The 12989-nt window shown below is 37.0% G+C and overlaps 1 protein-coding gene across 1 annotated transcript in view; it reads right to left on the bottom strand.

Moving 5' to 3' along the window:
- Window positions 1-7136: 7136 nt before the first annotated feature.
- Window positions 7137-12989, bottom strand: part of LOC129360563 (vascular endothelial growth factor receptor kdr-like) — a 52646-nt gene continuing 46793 nt past the window's right edge. The window contains 3 exon segments of the mRNA XM_055030881.1: window positions 7137-9615; window positions 11436-11527; window positions 12152-12230. Coding sequence (XP_054886856.1) covers window positions 9432-9615; window positions 11436-11527; window positions 12152-12230 — 355 coding nt within the window. The 3' untranslated portion in view covers window positions 7137-9431.

The raw sequence follows: 12989 nt of genomic DNA, 5'->3' as shown, positions 1-12989 counted from the left end.
AGACATTTTTAATTTGAGTTATTAATAACTTAATAGTAAGTTGATAATAACTTAAGTTATTATATAACTTCATATTATTAAGTCACATATACTATTATACAGAGTTTTCTCCATGTTTGGTTAAGTTACTTAATTACTTAAGTTTTTTTAAGTAAATCAAATAATTTTTTAAGTTATTTAATTGTTATAATCACTCAATAATGAATAAGTTATTGTTTTAAACTAAACTGAATAGATTTTGTGAATAAAAATCACAAGATTACATAAAAACTGGCGTTATAATGTAATTAGAATACCAGTACAACTTACAGATGTTTGAGAAGTGACCACAGGAAAGGAGGTAAACTAGTAACATGTGCGGCTATTTTTAGACAAATAGTTGACGCAGAGGCACCAGTTATGATTTTTAATCTCTAATTTAAAACATCTGCATAGAAAAACGTGGAAACAAGAGCCACGTATTTTGTTTATGGGCTGTTTTACTGACAGCAACATACTCAAATATTCTTTCTTCCTTTAATTACTTACAGTTTGTGTTGTGTAATATATCCCATCAGTATGCAAATTATTGCTGGAGATAAACATGAGGAAATGTTCAAAAGAAAAGTGTTACAGACAGAGAAAATACGTCAATATGTCATCAATCAAAACATGTGGAAACGCCACATAAAATTTGTTATCAGCAAATCAAATAAACTAATTAGTAAACAAAAAAAAAAGCCCTGCAAGAACATCTTGTACCGTCATTTTTTTAAAACAGCAAAAAGAGAAAACAACGACCATTTGGTCGCGATGGAATTTACTCATATTGACGAAAACAAATGATTTTCTGAGAAATATTTTTAGATGTGGGTATGTGGGGTTAAATCAACCCCAAACAGTCTGTGTGCTGGATGTTATTGATTAAATGAAGGAGCTGCAGCTGCCTGGCTCCCTGATAGGAGATGCTACAAGGCAGGGGTCTGGGTGGTTTTGGTTGTTCATCGACGTGATCGGCCGTAAAAATCAAATCATCCGCAGACTTTCCTGTTTACATGTCGTGTGAAGGGGAAGTATTTCTGTTACAGCAATTCGGAGTTTATTACTTTCTGTAAATAGTACAGTTGGAACTTGTTTATTGTTGAAGGAAACATCTGAATCCACCCGTTGCTTTACTAATAGGTTTGATGTAAGCAGATTAAAACACCTATTAATATTTGGTTATTCTTTCAGTTTCTGCTACCCAAATGGGATTCAGAATCTGTTACAAATCTAATAAAACTGAACTTTGACTATTTAATTTGTCATTGTGATGACTCTTTAAAGGGGCAGTTTTGTGCAAAATTACCTTTCTGAGCTTTACATTATGTTATAAAATCATTTCCTCATCAAAAACCTTCCCTTTAGTGTTTCTTTGTTTGAGAAATCCTCTCATCTACATGGCAACCATTCAGCTGTACGAAACACCTGGGTGGACCAAGCTCTGCCTTTAAAACACAGCTCCTCCTCAGAGTTGCAGTTTCACAGAGCAGCCCTCACCCAATCAGCTCCTTCAGACTAGCCAGCAGCAATTAGCAAACACCTGGTGGAAAAGCTGTGCTCATTATTGGAGCACAGCAAGGCGTTGCTGCTCAGAAACGCTGGTAAAAACGTTGTTAAAGGGTTAATAGAGGAGCCATGTTGTGATGACTTCCTGCAGGCGGAGTTTCAGAATGAGCAGGACTTTTGACTTTTTAAGAGACAGAGGCCCAATTTCAAGAGTTTGAATTTCTTTTAGTAATATTTGTGGATTATGTGTCTGGGAAACACTTAAGACTGCCCCTTTAAACTTTGCTGATGTAGAAACATTTGATTCTGAAGTTGAGCTGTTTTTGCTCTCACACACATGGAGCAGTGAACACCAGTTCACCCTGTTGTTTACCTTCCTGGTAGGGGGCAAAGGAGGCGTCCTGAGTGTTGCTGCACCAGCAGGACCTGGGCACCAGATGCTGCAGCCATAGCGACATCATTAATGCAAACATGATGGAGAGGCGTTGCTGCTCAGATGCATGTCTGCAGTGTTAACGCCTCTCTTTCTCTCTGCTGCTTCTGTCTGCATGTTTGGTGAATTTAAGCAAAATGTGCAGCAGCAGACCCTCATGGTTCAAGCCGTTTGTTATTGCGCAGCGACTGGCGATCCCTTCTCCTTTCATCCTTGTTGCATCCAATTGCTTTGCAGTTATGTGGCAGAAACTGCCATAAATCTGTCAGAAAGGAAATATGAAGTAATTTGTTTGGGTTAACTAATGCTTCATAAAAATGCAGCTTGCTTTAGAAATTTTTGAAATATTTTGGTGACAAAATATGTTCTTTGGGGTAAAGTATTGCTGCAGACACATGAAGGCAATCAAGAAGCTTTAATAGATTATAATTTGTACAAGCTTGACTGATGGATTGCAGAGCAGATCTTTGTTGATGTGTGTGGTTGAATCACACTGAGTTGGATGATTTCTTTCACTACGCGGTTTCAGTTTTTGGTTTTTGTTTAAAAGTATTTGAAACAAGAAAAGCGGGACTCTACTGGAGCTGCAGATGTTTGAGCTACATTATGTTTCCTGATTGAATACCTTGATAATATCATCTATTTCAATCAATCAAAGCAAATAGACTCTTAAAACACATAAAATAGTTTACAAATACTGTATGGTAAAGGCATAAATATCTTCTAGTTATTAGAATTAGTGTGCTCCTGCTCAAAATAATGTGCAACAGAGTTGGTTAATTTAAAATTCACGAAAAGTTCATGTTTATTTGAGCATTGAAATAACTTACTATTCATAATTAGTGACGGTAGAAATGGTTGAAATCAAACTATTCACTAAAAATGAAAAATAATCTAATCTAAATATTTAGTAAGCTTGAAATAAGACACAAATAACTTTCAAGTTATTTTTCAGCAAGACACTTTTCACTTATGCGATGGAAAAAAATGTCTTATTTTAAGTGGAACAAGGACTTTTTCTTCAATACTAAGGAATTATTTACTTAAATTAAGCTTCTATATCTTGCCAAAAAGTTAATTGTAAGTTTGTTTTGTCTTCTTTCAGGTGCATTCAAATATTTGCACTAAAAACTGAATAAAAATGCCAGTTGATAAATAAAATGGTCCAAGACCAGCCAGTCACCAGAGTTGTGTTAATTAACTAACATAATGAGTTAATATGGATTATTTTTAAATTTATTAACCTTTATAGTCTCATTTTTGTGGAATAAGAAGCTGCAGCTGTCCTTCGTGTGACTGTAATGAGCAGCAATCAAGAAATTTTGGTTGAATTAAGTTCATTTGGGGGCCATGTTGTGTAATTCAGGTGGCCTGCAGAAATTGGCAGGAGAGCAGAGAGTCTTTAAAGGTCATAGGTCGAAGTACAAGATGTTGTTCTTGCTTCAATCTCCACAGATGTTTTTGTAAACTGCTGATGTTTTTTCCTTTTTCCAGATAAACTCTTTATTTAGCGTAATGAGTCGTTGTCTCGGCTGCCTGAGGTTGGGTTAAAGTCAGGAGTTTTCATGGGAAAGAACCAAACGCATTGTTCTGAATTTAGGTGAGAGGTGTGAACGTGGTTAACCCGCTGCTCATCTGCATCTGTGAGGTCTGGGAATGTCATTGTGTGGGCGTTTCTGTCTCCAGGGAGTGAACATTTAATTTTCTTCCTTTCATCCTCTTTTTTCCCCCCCAATTTTTTTTTTTGCATAAAAAGCCTCTGTCAGACAGAAATACAAGCTGCGTCACAGATGTTTCTCTTTCACTTCTTATTAAATTGCAACTTCAAATGTTCTCTGAATTCATTAATGGTTCCTTTTGTGTGATTAATGGAGTGTTTTTGCAGCTCTGTTTGCTTTGGGGAGAGGCTGTGGAAGCGGTCAGAGGGAAGTGGGAGTGGGGTGAAGGGCATCATGAGTGTTATTGTTAAATGAGGAAAACACAATCAGACGCCTCACAGCCGATGGTGATCACGTATCAACGTAATTGTCCTGCAGACCACAGGATGGCAGTGCATTTTAGAAAAATGCAGCACTATCCCGGAGACGCCTTGGAGGAAAATAATCAGTGTAATTTTAATTTATTTTTAAATGCTGCTGTGCTGTTGAGTGACAAGGATTCCTGATGAGAAATTATATATTTTTAGAAAAGCAGACAAAAATAAAGATTATGCTTGTGGTTTTTATTTGTAATGGCTTTACATTTCTCTTAAAATCTTTACAATACTTGTTTTTGGGCTGACAAAGATCTCTTTAAATTATTCATTATTCAATTATTTTGTATAATTATTATTATCAGGTTGAATAATCTTGTAGTAGCACCACATCGACATGTTTAGAGTAAAAGTAGAAAGTAGCTACCAAGAAATTACTCAGGTATTTGGCAAAAAAGGCGACTCAAATGATCATAATATTAGATGGACCAAAATGACAATAATTAATAAAACTGACATAATTAAAAAAAATAATTATGTCAACAAAATCAGGCAAATAAAAAAACATTTTTCCAAATTAGTTTCTTTCAATAAAAAGCTTGTGAAACTTTTATGAAAACTGCCGGTCTGTGTCTGTTTGGTGAGTTTATGGTTAAAACATGTTTGTTTTTCATTCAGTGGGTAGAAAATCCACAAATTTTACTCAAGAGTTGAAATATTTTAGAATAAAGTAAAAGTGAAAAGTACATTGTAATAAAAGCAGTACTAATATTTCCAAAATGCAACTTGAATAAATGTAATTAGTTACCAAACTCTGTTATTTCCTTAAGATGCAGTATTTTAAATTAAGTGCACCAGCTCCTTTTTTGGAAAAAACATCACATATCTGCCATACCTCATAGTTAATAAGCAATATTTCCTCTTTCTTTATCCAAATATTATAAACTTCCCTTCAGGTTGAAGTCTTTGTGTCTGAGTGCATTTGTAAACTGTAAAGTAGCTTTTTGTCTTGCTTTTAGAGTGACGTCTTCTTCGTTTTTCAGCCGATGTTGGTATGGACTCATAACTCTGTCTTACTGGCTTCGTCCAGCAACTTTGCAAAGTGTTTAGGTTTTGTTCTGGAGTCGATTTGGACAATTTACTCCAAAACATGTTCCTCTTTTTGGGGCACAAGCAAGACAAGATAATCGTATTTGCAAACTTTGACTAAGTTTTTTTAAAATCTTTAAGCGAGAAGCAGTGCGGTCCCTCTGGAAATGATCCTGCAACCTGCACAGGAATGGAAAATCACTGCGTCAGATGCAATAGACAGAAAAAACATGACAGTCACGAACCCTGCTCCCCTCCTACATCCTTCCTCTGTTTGTTTGCATCTTATATTCCTGAAATAGTCTGCAGAGGAAGGTGTTGGCATGCGTTCAGATCCAATGGTTGGCACACACCTTACTGTAAATACAGCAAAGGACAACAGGGGACAGTCAATGACCCATGTCCCCGAGTGTGCGGGTGTGTGTGTGTGAGGTCCCCTCACTTGGACACACCTATCGCCGGTAAAAAGTGTCTCCCAGAGGAAGGCCAGTGTGTGGCGCCCTCCGGTCGTGACCAGGATGATTAAGACTTCCTTCCTTTCCTGCTCGGAGGCAGACAATGTCCCGAGGAACAGACAGGCTGCCGACACCTTGACACAACTAGGAAGTGAGTCTTCCACAACCCGAAGACCAGGAGCCAGGCCCACACTTCAGCCAAGACGAACCTCGCCGGGAATAACTCAGAAGCTTTTGGTTTACTGAGTCAACAGGCTGGGCTGCAGTCTTCTCATCTAACGCACTGTCTGCATCACAGTCCCACGATGTTTGCTTGATAAGTTTGAAAGGTCAGGGAGGCAGTTAGTAGGAAAATCTTTCATATTGAAAGTATTTCTTTTTCTCAGGTTGGATTTTTGCCATACAAATATACAATTTCTTATTTTATAAGTAAAAAGTGAAAATCAAGGAAGCCCCTAAATGTTTGTTTTCACAAGTCTGAAGCAGAAGTGACCCGTGCCATTTCAGTAGGTAAATATGTGCAATGCGTAGCGAACCTGTGGCTTTGAGTCCAACAAAAAGAAAATATGTAGATGCTCTGGACCAGGGCACGTGTGTTCAGGGCCCCCAGGCCACCAGGGGGCCCCCAAGAGCACCAAGGCAGCATGACGGACAAATATGCATAGAGAGAACATTGAATATTGCAACCTAAATGCTGTTACACATGGAAAAACAAAAAGCATAGATTCATTGTATTGTTTTTCTAAATAATGATGTAAATAATAAGGATTAGTCTCTACCTGTTGATGGCTACTGGAAATATGTTATAAAATGTTGTGTTTATCAGCTGATGTTACTTTCAAAATCCTAATGAATTTTTTTTTAACTTTGTTTCTCCTGTAAGGTTAAAATCATAATAGTCATAATAGCTCTGGTATAATTAATTCTAATTACAAATGAGGCTAATGACAGCAGGTGTGTTCTATTATATTAAATATGAGTTGCTGACATGCAATTGGCTGAGTTGGTTGTTTTTTATGTTAAGAAGTAATTTCACAGATGTAGGTAACAAAGTTGCTGACAGCACAGGGTTTCTGTGTGTTCATGTCAAAACTCTGCGCTCTTCCAGAGTCAAATCTGGAGATTTTTCAGTACTTTTTAGCCATAAACGACTGCAGATCCCACACATGCTGGACTTTCTGTAACTTTAGATTGACGGTAAGAAACTGCTTTTAAAAAACTGAGCTACCATTTACGCCTTAAATCATCCTGGTCTTCTTCTTCTTCTGTGAAATACTGTAATTATGCTGTATAAATAGAAGTAAACATGCTCTCTGGTTTTATCATGTAAAATAAACATAACATTGACTTGATGTGAATATGTTAACTTTTTGTGTGGACAAACTGGGTCAATAAAGCAGAATGTGATTCTTAAATTAAAATGTTTCCAGAGTGTCAGGATCCTGATGCTATCAACATTTGCAACTTTTCTGGTGAACAAGATATAAAAATATAAAAACCCTTTGAGACCAAAATGGAAAATCTAAACTCAGTAGGATAGACTCTCTCCTCTTTGAGTCACAGATCTCTGCACCCAGTTTCCACATCTGTATCACAGAAAAGTGATTCATAAAATGTTTTTTTTTCTTCGAAGAATGGAACCAGAAATAGAACGACTGAATAAATATATAAATCTTTATTCATTTATTTACTTCATACACTCTGTTAACAGTGTTGGGTAGCATCACACGTTAATAAATCTTAGCTGTAGCTCTCCATGTGGGTTTGAGTTACAGAAGGAAGCTTTATCGTTATAAATGTGTATTTGTCACAAATAAATGCAATAAAGTCAATTTTTCCTAATACAGTGAAGATGAAATGTTCAAGAGGGAGAAATGAGCTACACAAGTGAGGCGTGATCTATTCTGACAGAAAGGATTATCCTTAAGCAGAAAGCAGATATGTATAAAAAAAGACATAACACACCAAATACTGCAAACGTTAATTTCCTACTATATAGATATGGGTTAAATAAAAACAATGCATCTAAAATCTTTGCAAAAAAATGTTACCTACAACAAACAACACTGTCAATAAAATACGGTAATACAAAATACATTTACTTGATATCACTTGGTGTCAGTGCATAATTGTTCCCACTTCATCTGAAAAAGCATAGATTCATTTTTACTCACAAATACTGTTTTTTTAGTGGTAATGAAACACAACATAGCTCTAAACTTTCACTCCACGGTTTCAGTTTCCATGCAGATGTTGCGAAACCAGACTAAGCTGTTGCTGCTGGCTCAAAGTTTGTGCAGCCAGCGATGGAAACGTTGCAAAACGAGGCTCAGAGAGCAACCTGCTCACCTGCTTACAAGGAGAATGAAACACTGGAAAACATCAGAAAGTCTGAGCAGGAAAATATCCTTCAGTTAACCGTTAAATCCTGGTGAAAAGTGAAACAACAGGCGACAGTGTTTGCAATCTCTACATAAATATACATACAACTTGTTTTTCTAGTATTTTTTGGATCAAATGCTCCTATGAAGATTTGTTCTCATTGCATGTGTTGATATACAAATCGTATTTTAGGCCAAAACAAAGAGGGAGAAATAAAGTAGCAGTGCAGCGTTTAATTCGCACCAAACAGGAGGAGGAAATCATGTAAATGTTTCGCTGTAAGGTAACATCTGAACCCTGTTTCCTTCATTAACCTGGGAGTTTTAAAACTCTGAACAGCAGAGCAAACAAACTGTTTCCTGTATGGGTAGACCTGAGTTCAATCAGCAACTTTTTAATTTTATTTGCATAAAATCACACTTCAAACGTAGATTTCAAACATGAATGTCTTCTATTTTTGTATTTTGTACAGTAGTTTATGCTCTCCTGGCATAAAAACCCTTAGAATAAATTAATCTTCTATTGTAGATTAATGTGAATTTAAAACTCACATTCAAAAGAATGTGTAAAAATCCAACCTAATTGTAATATTTGTATTTTATTTTACAAGAATCTTTCTTTAATTATGAGAAAATAGGCATAATATGAGCAGAATAAAAATGCAGTTTTAACAGAAAAATGTTGAAAATGATAATAAAACGTTATTTTTAGTAAAAAGCTTCCAGAATTATAAAAATCTGATGTGAGCGGCTCAGTTTGTCTGTTTTTTCTTCTAAATTTGATTGCTTAAACCTTTTGGTAATTTATGCTGATGTTAAGTATTTCCTTATTTTCTATTATCTTCTCAACATTTCTCATTTTAATTTTTGTTTTCAGAAAATTGTAAATTTGTCCTCTTATTTTGCGACTGTTTTCTGCTAATATTGACATTATTCTCATGACTTTCCTCTTTTATCACCATGGCTACAACTTTATTCTCGTAACAAAAATATTTAGCCTGCCTCTAATAATTCTTTGTAGATTTGATCTGAATTCATTGGTAAAATTCAGATTTTCCAGAAATAAAATTTAAAAAAAAAATCAATAAAATTGATTTATTGCCCAGTCATAAGACGCAGTAATAAATAAGAGAAAGTAAATTAAGCCTAAATCCTCCATATACGTTCATTTACTACGAGCACAGGAGAATGTAAAATTTTCCGTCAGTTTATGCTACATTAGATCAATTTATTCCAGGATTATTTTATTCCTTTAACTCTTCTTTGTGGATCGTTGTTATCTGGGTCAAGTCGGGATGGATGCGGTTTGTTTCACAGTAGATCAGAGAAATACCTGAGGCTGTTTTCAGCTGTTTGACAGTGAAGGTTGGGACAGACCAGCAGCATTAACGAGAAGCCAACATATGGAAAACAAAAAATCAACAATCCAGAGATCCACAGGGGAGCTGAGTCACTTCTGAGTCCATGAAAAGGGAATCTCGCCTTTTCCTCCCCGGCCGCTGACGCACGGGGGGAACAAAGCCGAGGCCTTGACGCTTCCACTCTCGGATGCTCCGGTGGGGTTCGGGCGGCGGCTACACGGGAGGCGTGGAGTAACGCACCACGGAGTTGTAGTCCGGCGGCGGGCTGTGACACTCCAGGCTGACGTCCAGAGCCGAGTCGTCCAGACTGAAGTCCAGCGGCGGGACGGTGGGCAGGAACTTGTCCTTCTCCGGGTCGTTCAGCACCGACTCTTTACTCTTACTCACTGCCTTCATCCTGAAAACAGAGAGGAAGGAAAACACAGAATGAGGTTTTATCTAAAGCAACTTTTATAAACAGTGAAGAGTTGGATCCTACTGTTACTTGAGTAACTTTTTTGTAAAAATGTACTTTTAGGAGTGTTTTTGTTAGTTTTACTTTTACTTGAGTAAAATCTCTATAAATTGATGTTTTAAAACTCCCTCAGACACACTCCTGCAGTTTTTTTTAAACTTCATAAGATCTTTAGGGAAAGAAACTGAATCAGAAAAAAATATTTTGCCTAATTTTCTTATTTTTTGTTACTTAAATGAATTATTGTCATTTTTGTACTTAAAATACCAAAAATTTCCACTCAGCTTTATATTCAGGCTTATATAATTTTTTCTTATTAAATGACTGATAATTTGATCAGTGACTCAGTAATTGAGCAGACTTCTTCTAGGGTAATTTCTTGGACGGATACTTGTTACTTTTACTTGAGTAAAAATATGATGAAGTGGTGTTACTCTTATTAGAAGACAACTTTTGGATACTCTGCCACCTCCGGTACTGAGACAGATAATCTATTAAATAATCCAGCTCCTTTGGCTTCTCCCAGTGCTAATTAAAAACAACCAATCAGATCCAGGAGGCGGGTCTTAGTACTGTCAATCAAGAGTTTTTAAAGCCACTAAAGGAACCTTATTTGCATGACTGTAAAGAAAAACATGCCTTCATGAAATAAAACATCCCCCTAGAGGCCTGTTTGATCCAATTTTCTTTAAATATTTCCATCCTTACAACCAGAAAAAAAACCCTGTTTTCATGTTTGATATAATCAATCATCCTGAGGTTTTTCTGCTTCCTTTTATTACTGCTTTATGACTGGGTGTTTTTGTCTTGGACCAGAACCTCTCCCTTCAGAGTACAGGGTCAGCTCCCAGCAGGAGGAAGACACGACACCAAACTGGAATTCGGTCTTGATTAATAAACTATCTGGTAAACCAGTTATTGAAGTGCATCATGTTATCTTTTCAGTCGTGGAGTGCAGTTTTTTTCTATTGAAAATGTTGGAATAAGTGAGATTTATGGTGCTTTTTTCTTGCTTTCCGGGTGAAAGAAGGAAAGCTTCTCCTGCAGGGAGGTCCTTGTAAACCCTCTTAAGTTTAGAAACTGGCAGTGATTGAGTGGCTGCCCGGCGAGAGACGACTCCCCTTGAAACACAGATAATTGTCTGGATGCTTGAGCTAACTCTTTGTGCCGGGCGCAGACCTTAATGTTTTCAGATCTAAAAGACACTTTTAGGTGACGTGGTGTGAGCTGTAAATGAGTTACAGCTCTGCCCCACATGTTACTCCCCCCCAGCTACAAGTTAAATCTGCTGTTTTTCATTTAAGTTTTGCCTCTTTCCTCTCTGCCTTGATGAAGATAAGCATTTTGAATTCAAGCTTCAGTGTAAAATAAAGAAGCTAAATGTGTAATTTTTGTGTGTTCCTTCAGTAAACTTCTAAATTGAGAACATATTGCCTCAGATTTGTTTTCCTGCTTCAAGCAGCTTAATTTGTCATTGAAAACTGCTGGATCCTCAAGCTAAAAAAATATTTTTTTCTTTGTTTCTGGCTCTTTCTTTTCCCTCAAACGTCTCTATTACTTTGACTCATACAAAGTTCCTTTGGACAAAAGAGAAAACAGGCTCCTGACTTCTTTTTACACGTGTGGATTTGTATGACAGTTACAGCGTCTGCATTCCAGCACGCTGAGCCGGTTTCCACGCTGGTTTTCTGTGATTGCCTGGGTCTGGGTTTGTGTCGGTTCGTCGCCTCTGAAGGGCGCTGGGAAGGTCGCAGCTTACGTACGCCAAGGCCATGATGCTCAGAGGTCGGCCTGCCAACGACATCAGAGTCTTCATGTTGTCGGACGAAAGGCTCATCCCGCTGTCCGACTGACCCTGGAGGATAGGAAAACGGGAAATGATTATTACTGAAAGGGTAAGAGAGAACGGAAGTGTGCAGGAAGTTTTGTATTTGCTTCCCAAAGAGCAAGACATTTATTTAAAGTAGTCTTTAAGTTTTCTTATGACTTTGGTTGCTTTTTCTGCAGCTTTTTCACAGAAACACAATGTAATATGTGAATTAATCAAGCATAAAAAGTCTTCTAAATTAAATATAACACTGCATAATTACACTGCAAAAACACAAAACCTTTCCAAATCATATTGGTCTTGTTTCTTATGCAAATGTCTTTGTGCAATTGAAATAAGAAAAAAAAACTTTATTGGAGCTTGGTTTAAGTCAGGGGTCTCCAAAGTGCGGCCTGGGGGCCATTTGCTGCCCCTGAACTGACTGCATGTGGCCCTTGAAACAAATGTGGCCCCCAGCAGAGATTTGGGTGAAAAAGGAGGGTTTTTATTTTCACTTAGTTCTAAATGATCACAGACAAACTAAAAATCAAAACCATAATCAGAAAATGTGTGTAAAAGCAGCTGAAGTCCGAAAAACAACTTTAAGAAATAACTTTAGGTATCAGAAGCTGCACCAAACTGAGAGTTCATGTTGCAGTTTGTGTGACTGACCTCTTGGTTTTCATTTGTCCCGTTCTCCATGGTGATCTCATCAAACGTTTTCACGCTAGCAGGGCGGATCTTTATGTTCCTGCGGGAACAAAAAGAGAAAGTCCAGCTTTGAGACTCTGCTCTGATTCTACTGAGTCAAGTTCAGAAACAGAACTGCAGGAACCTAATCATTTATATCAACGTTGTTCAGCATCCATGACACTGTACTCTGATAACACTCACTGTTTGCTTTGCATTTCAACACTTGGAAGCTCAAACAGAAGCTGGGTTTTTACTCCAGGGCTGACTGTCATTACTGCCTTTCAGCACCTCCTCAATAAACACTCTTGGAGGAGCTGTGAAAACCCAAGAGCTCAACAAATATTTTTATAAGTGGACTTAAATCTTGACGCCAGTGCTGTGTTTTCTTTTTTGGGGGCTGGTGGGTGAAATCTCAGGAGCTGCAAATGTGTACATTTCTTATCGGGTTCTCATTGTGCTTAAGACTGAACAACATCTCCCCCAAGCTAAGAACATTTTGTGTTTTTAGATATTTTTCAGTGCAGAAAAGTAAAAAAAAAAAAAAAAACAACAAAAAAACTGGGTTTGTTCACAATGACAAGTTCAAGGAGGAGTGATTTGTGGAACAAAGAAAACGGACTAGTTTCTGACTTGCAATTAGACAAAATTAGCTCACAAGTTACTTTTCAGTAAGATATTGAGGTTTGTTTAAGTCAGTAAGTCCTACATATTGTTGGAAAATGTTCTAGTTATAATAATAATAAATTGGCGCTTGTTTTAAGTGAATGATCCATTGGATTAAAATTCTATTTCTACTGGCGGATTATTCCCCTTTTCC

Source organism: Poeciliopsis prolifica, unplaced genomic scaffold (genome assembly GCF_027474105.1).
Source record: "Poeciliopsis prolifica strain line A6 unplaced genomic scaffold, Auburn_PproV2 SCAFFOLD006, whole genome shotgun sequence".
Lineage (NCBI taxonomy): Eukaryota > Metazoa > Chordata > Actinopteri > Cyprinodontiformes > Poeciliidae > Poeciliopsis > Poeciliopsis prolifica.
Note: the sequence above shows the minus strand (reverse complement) of the source record. Positions and strands in the feature narration are given on the sequence as shown.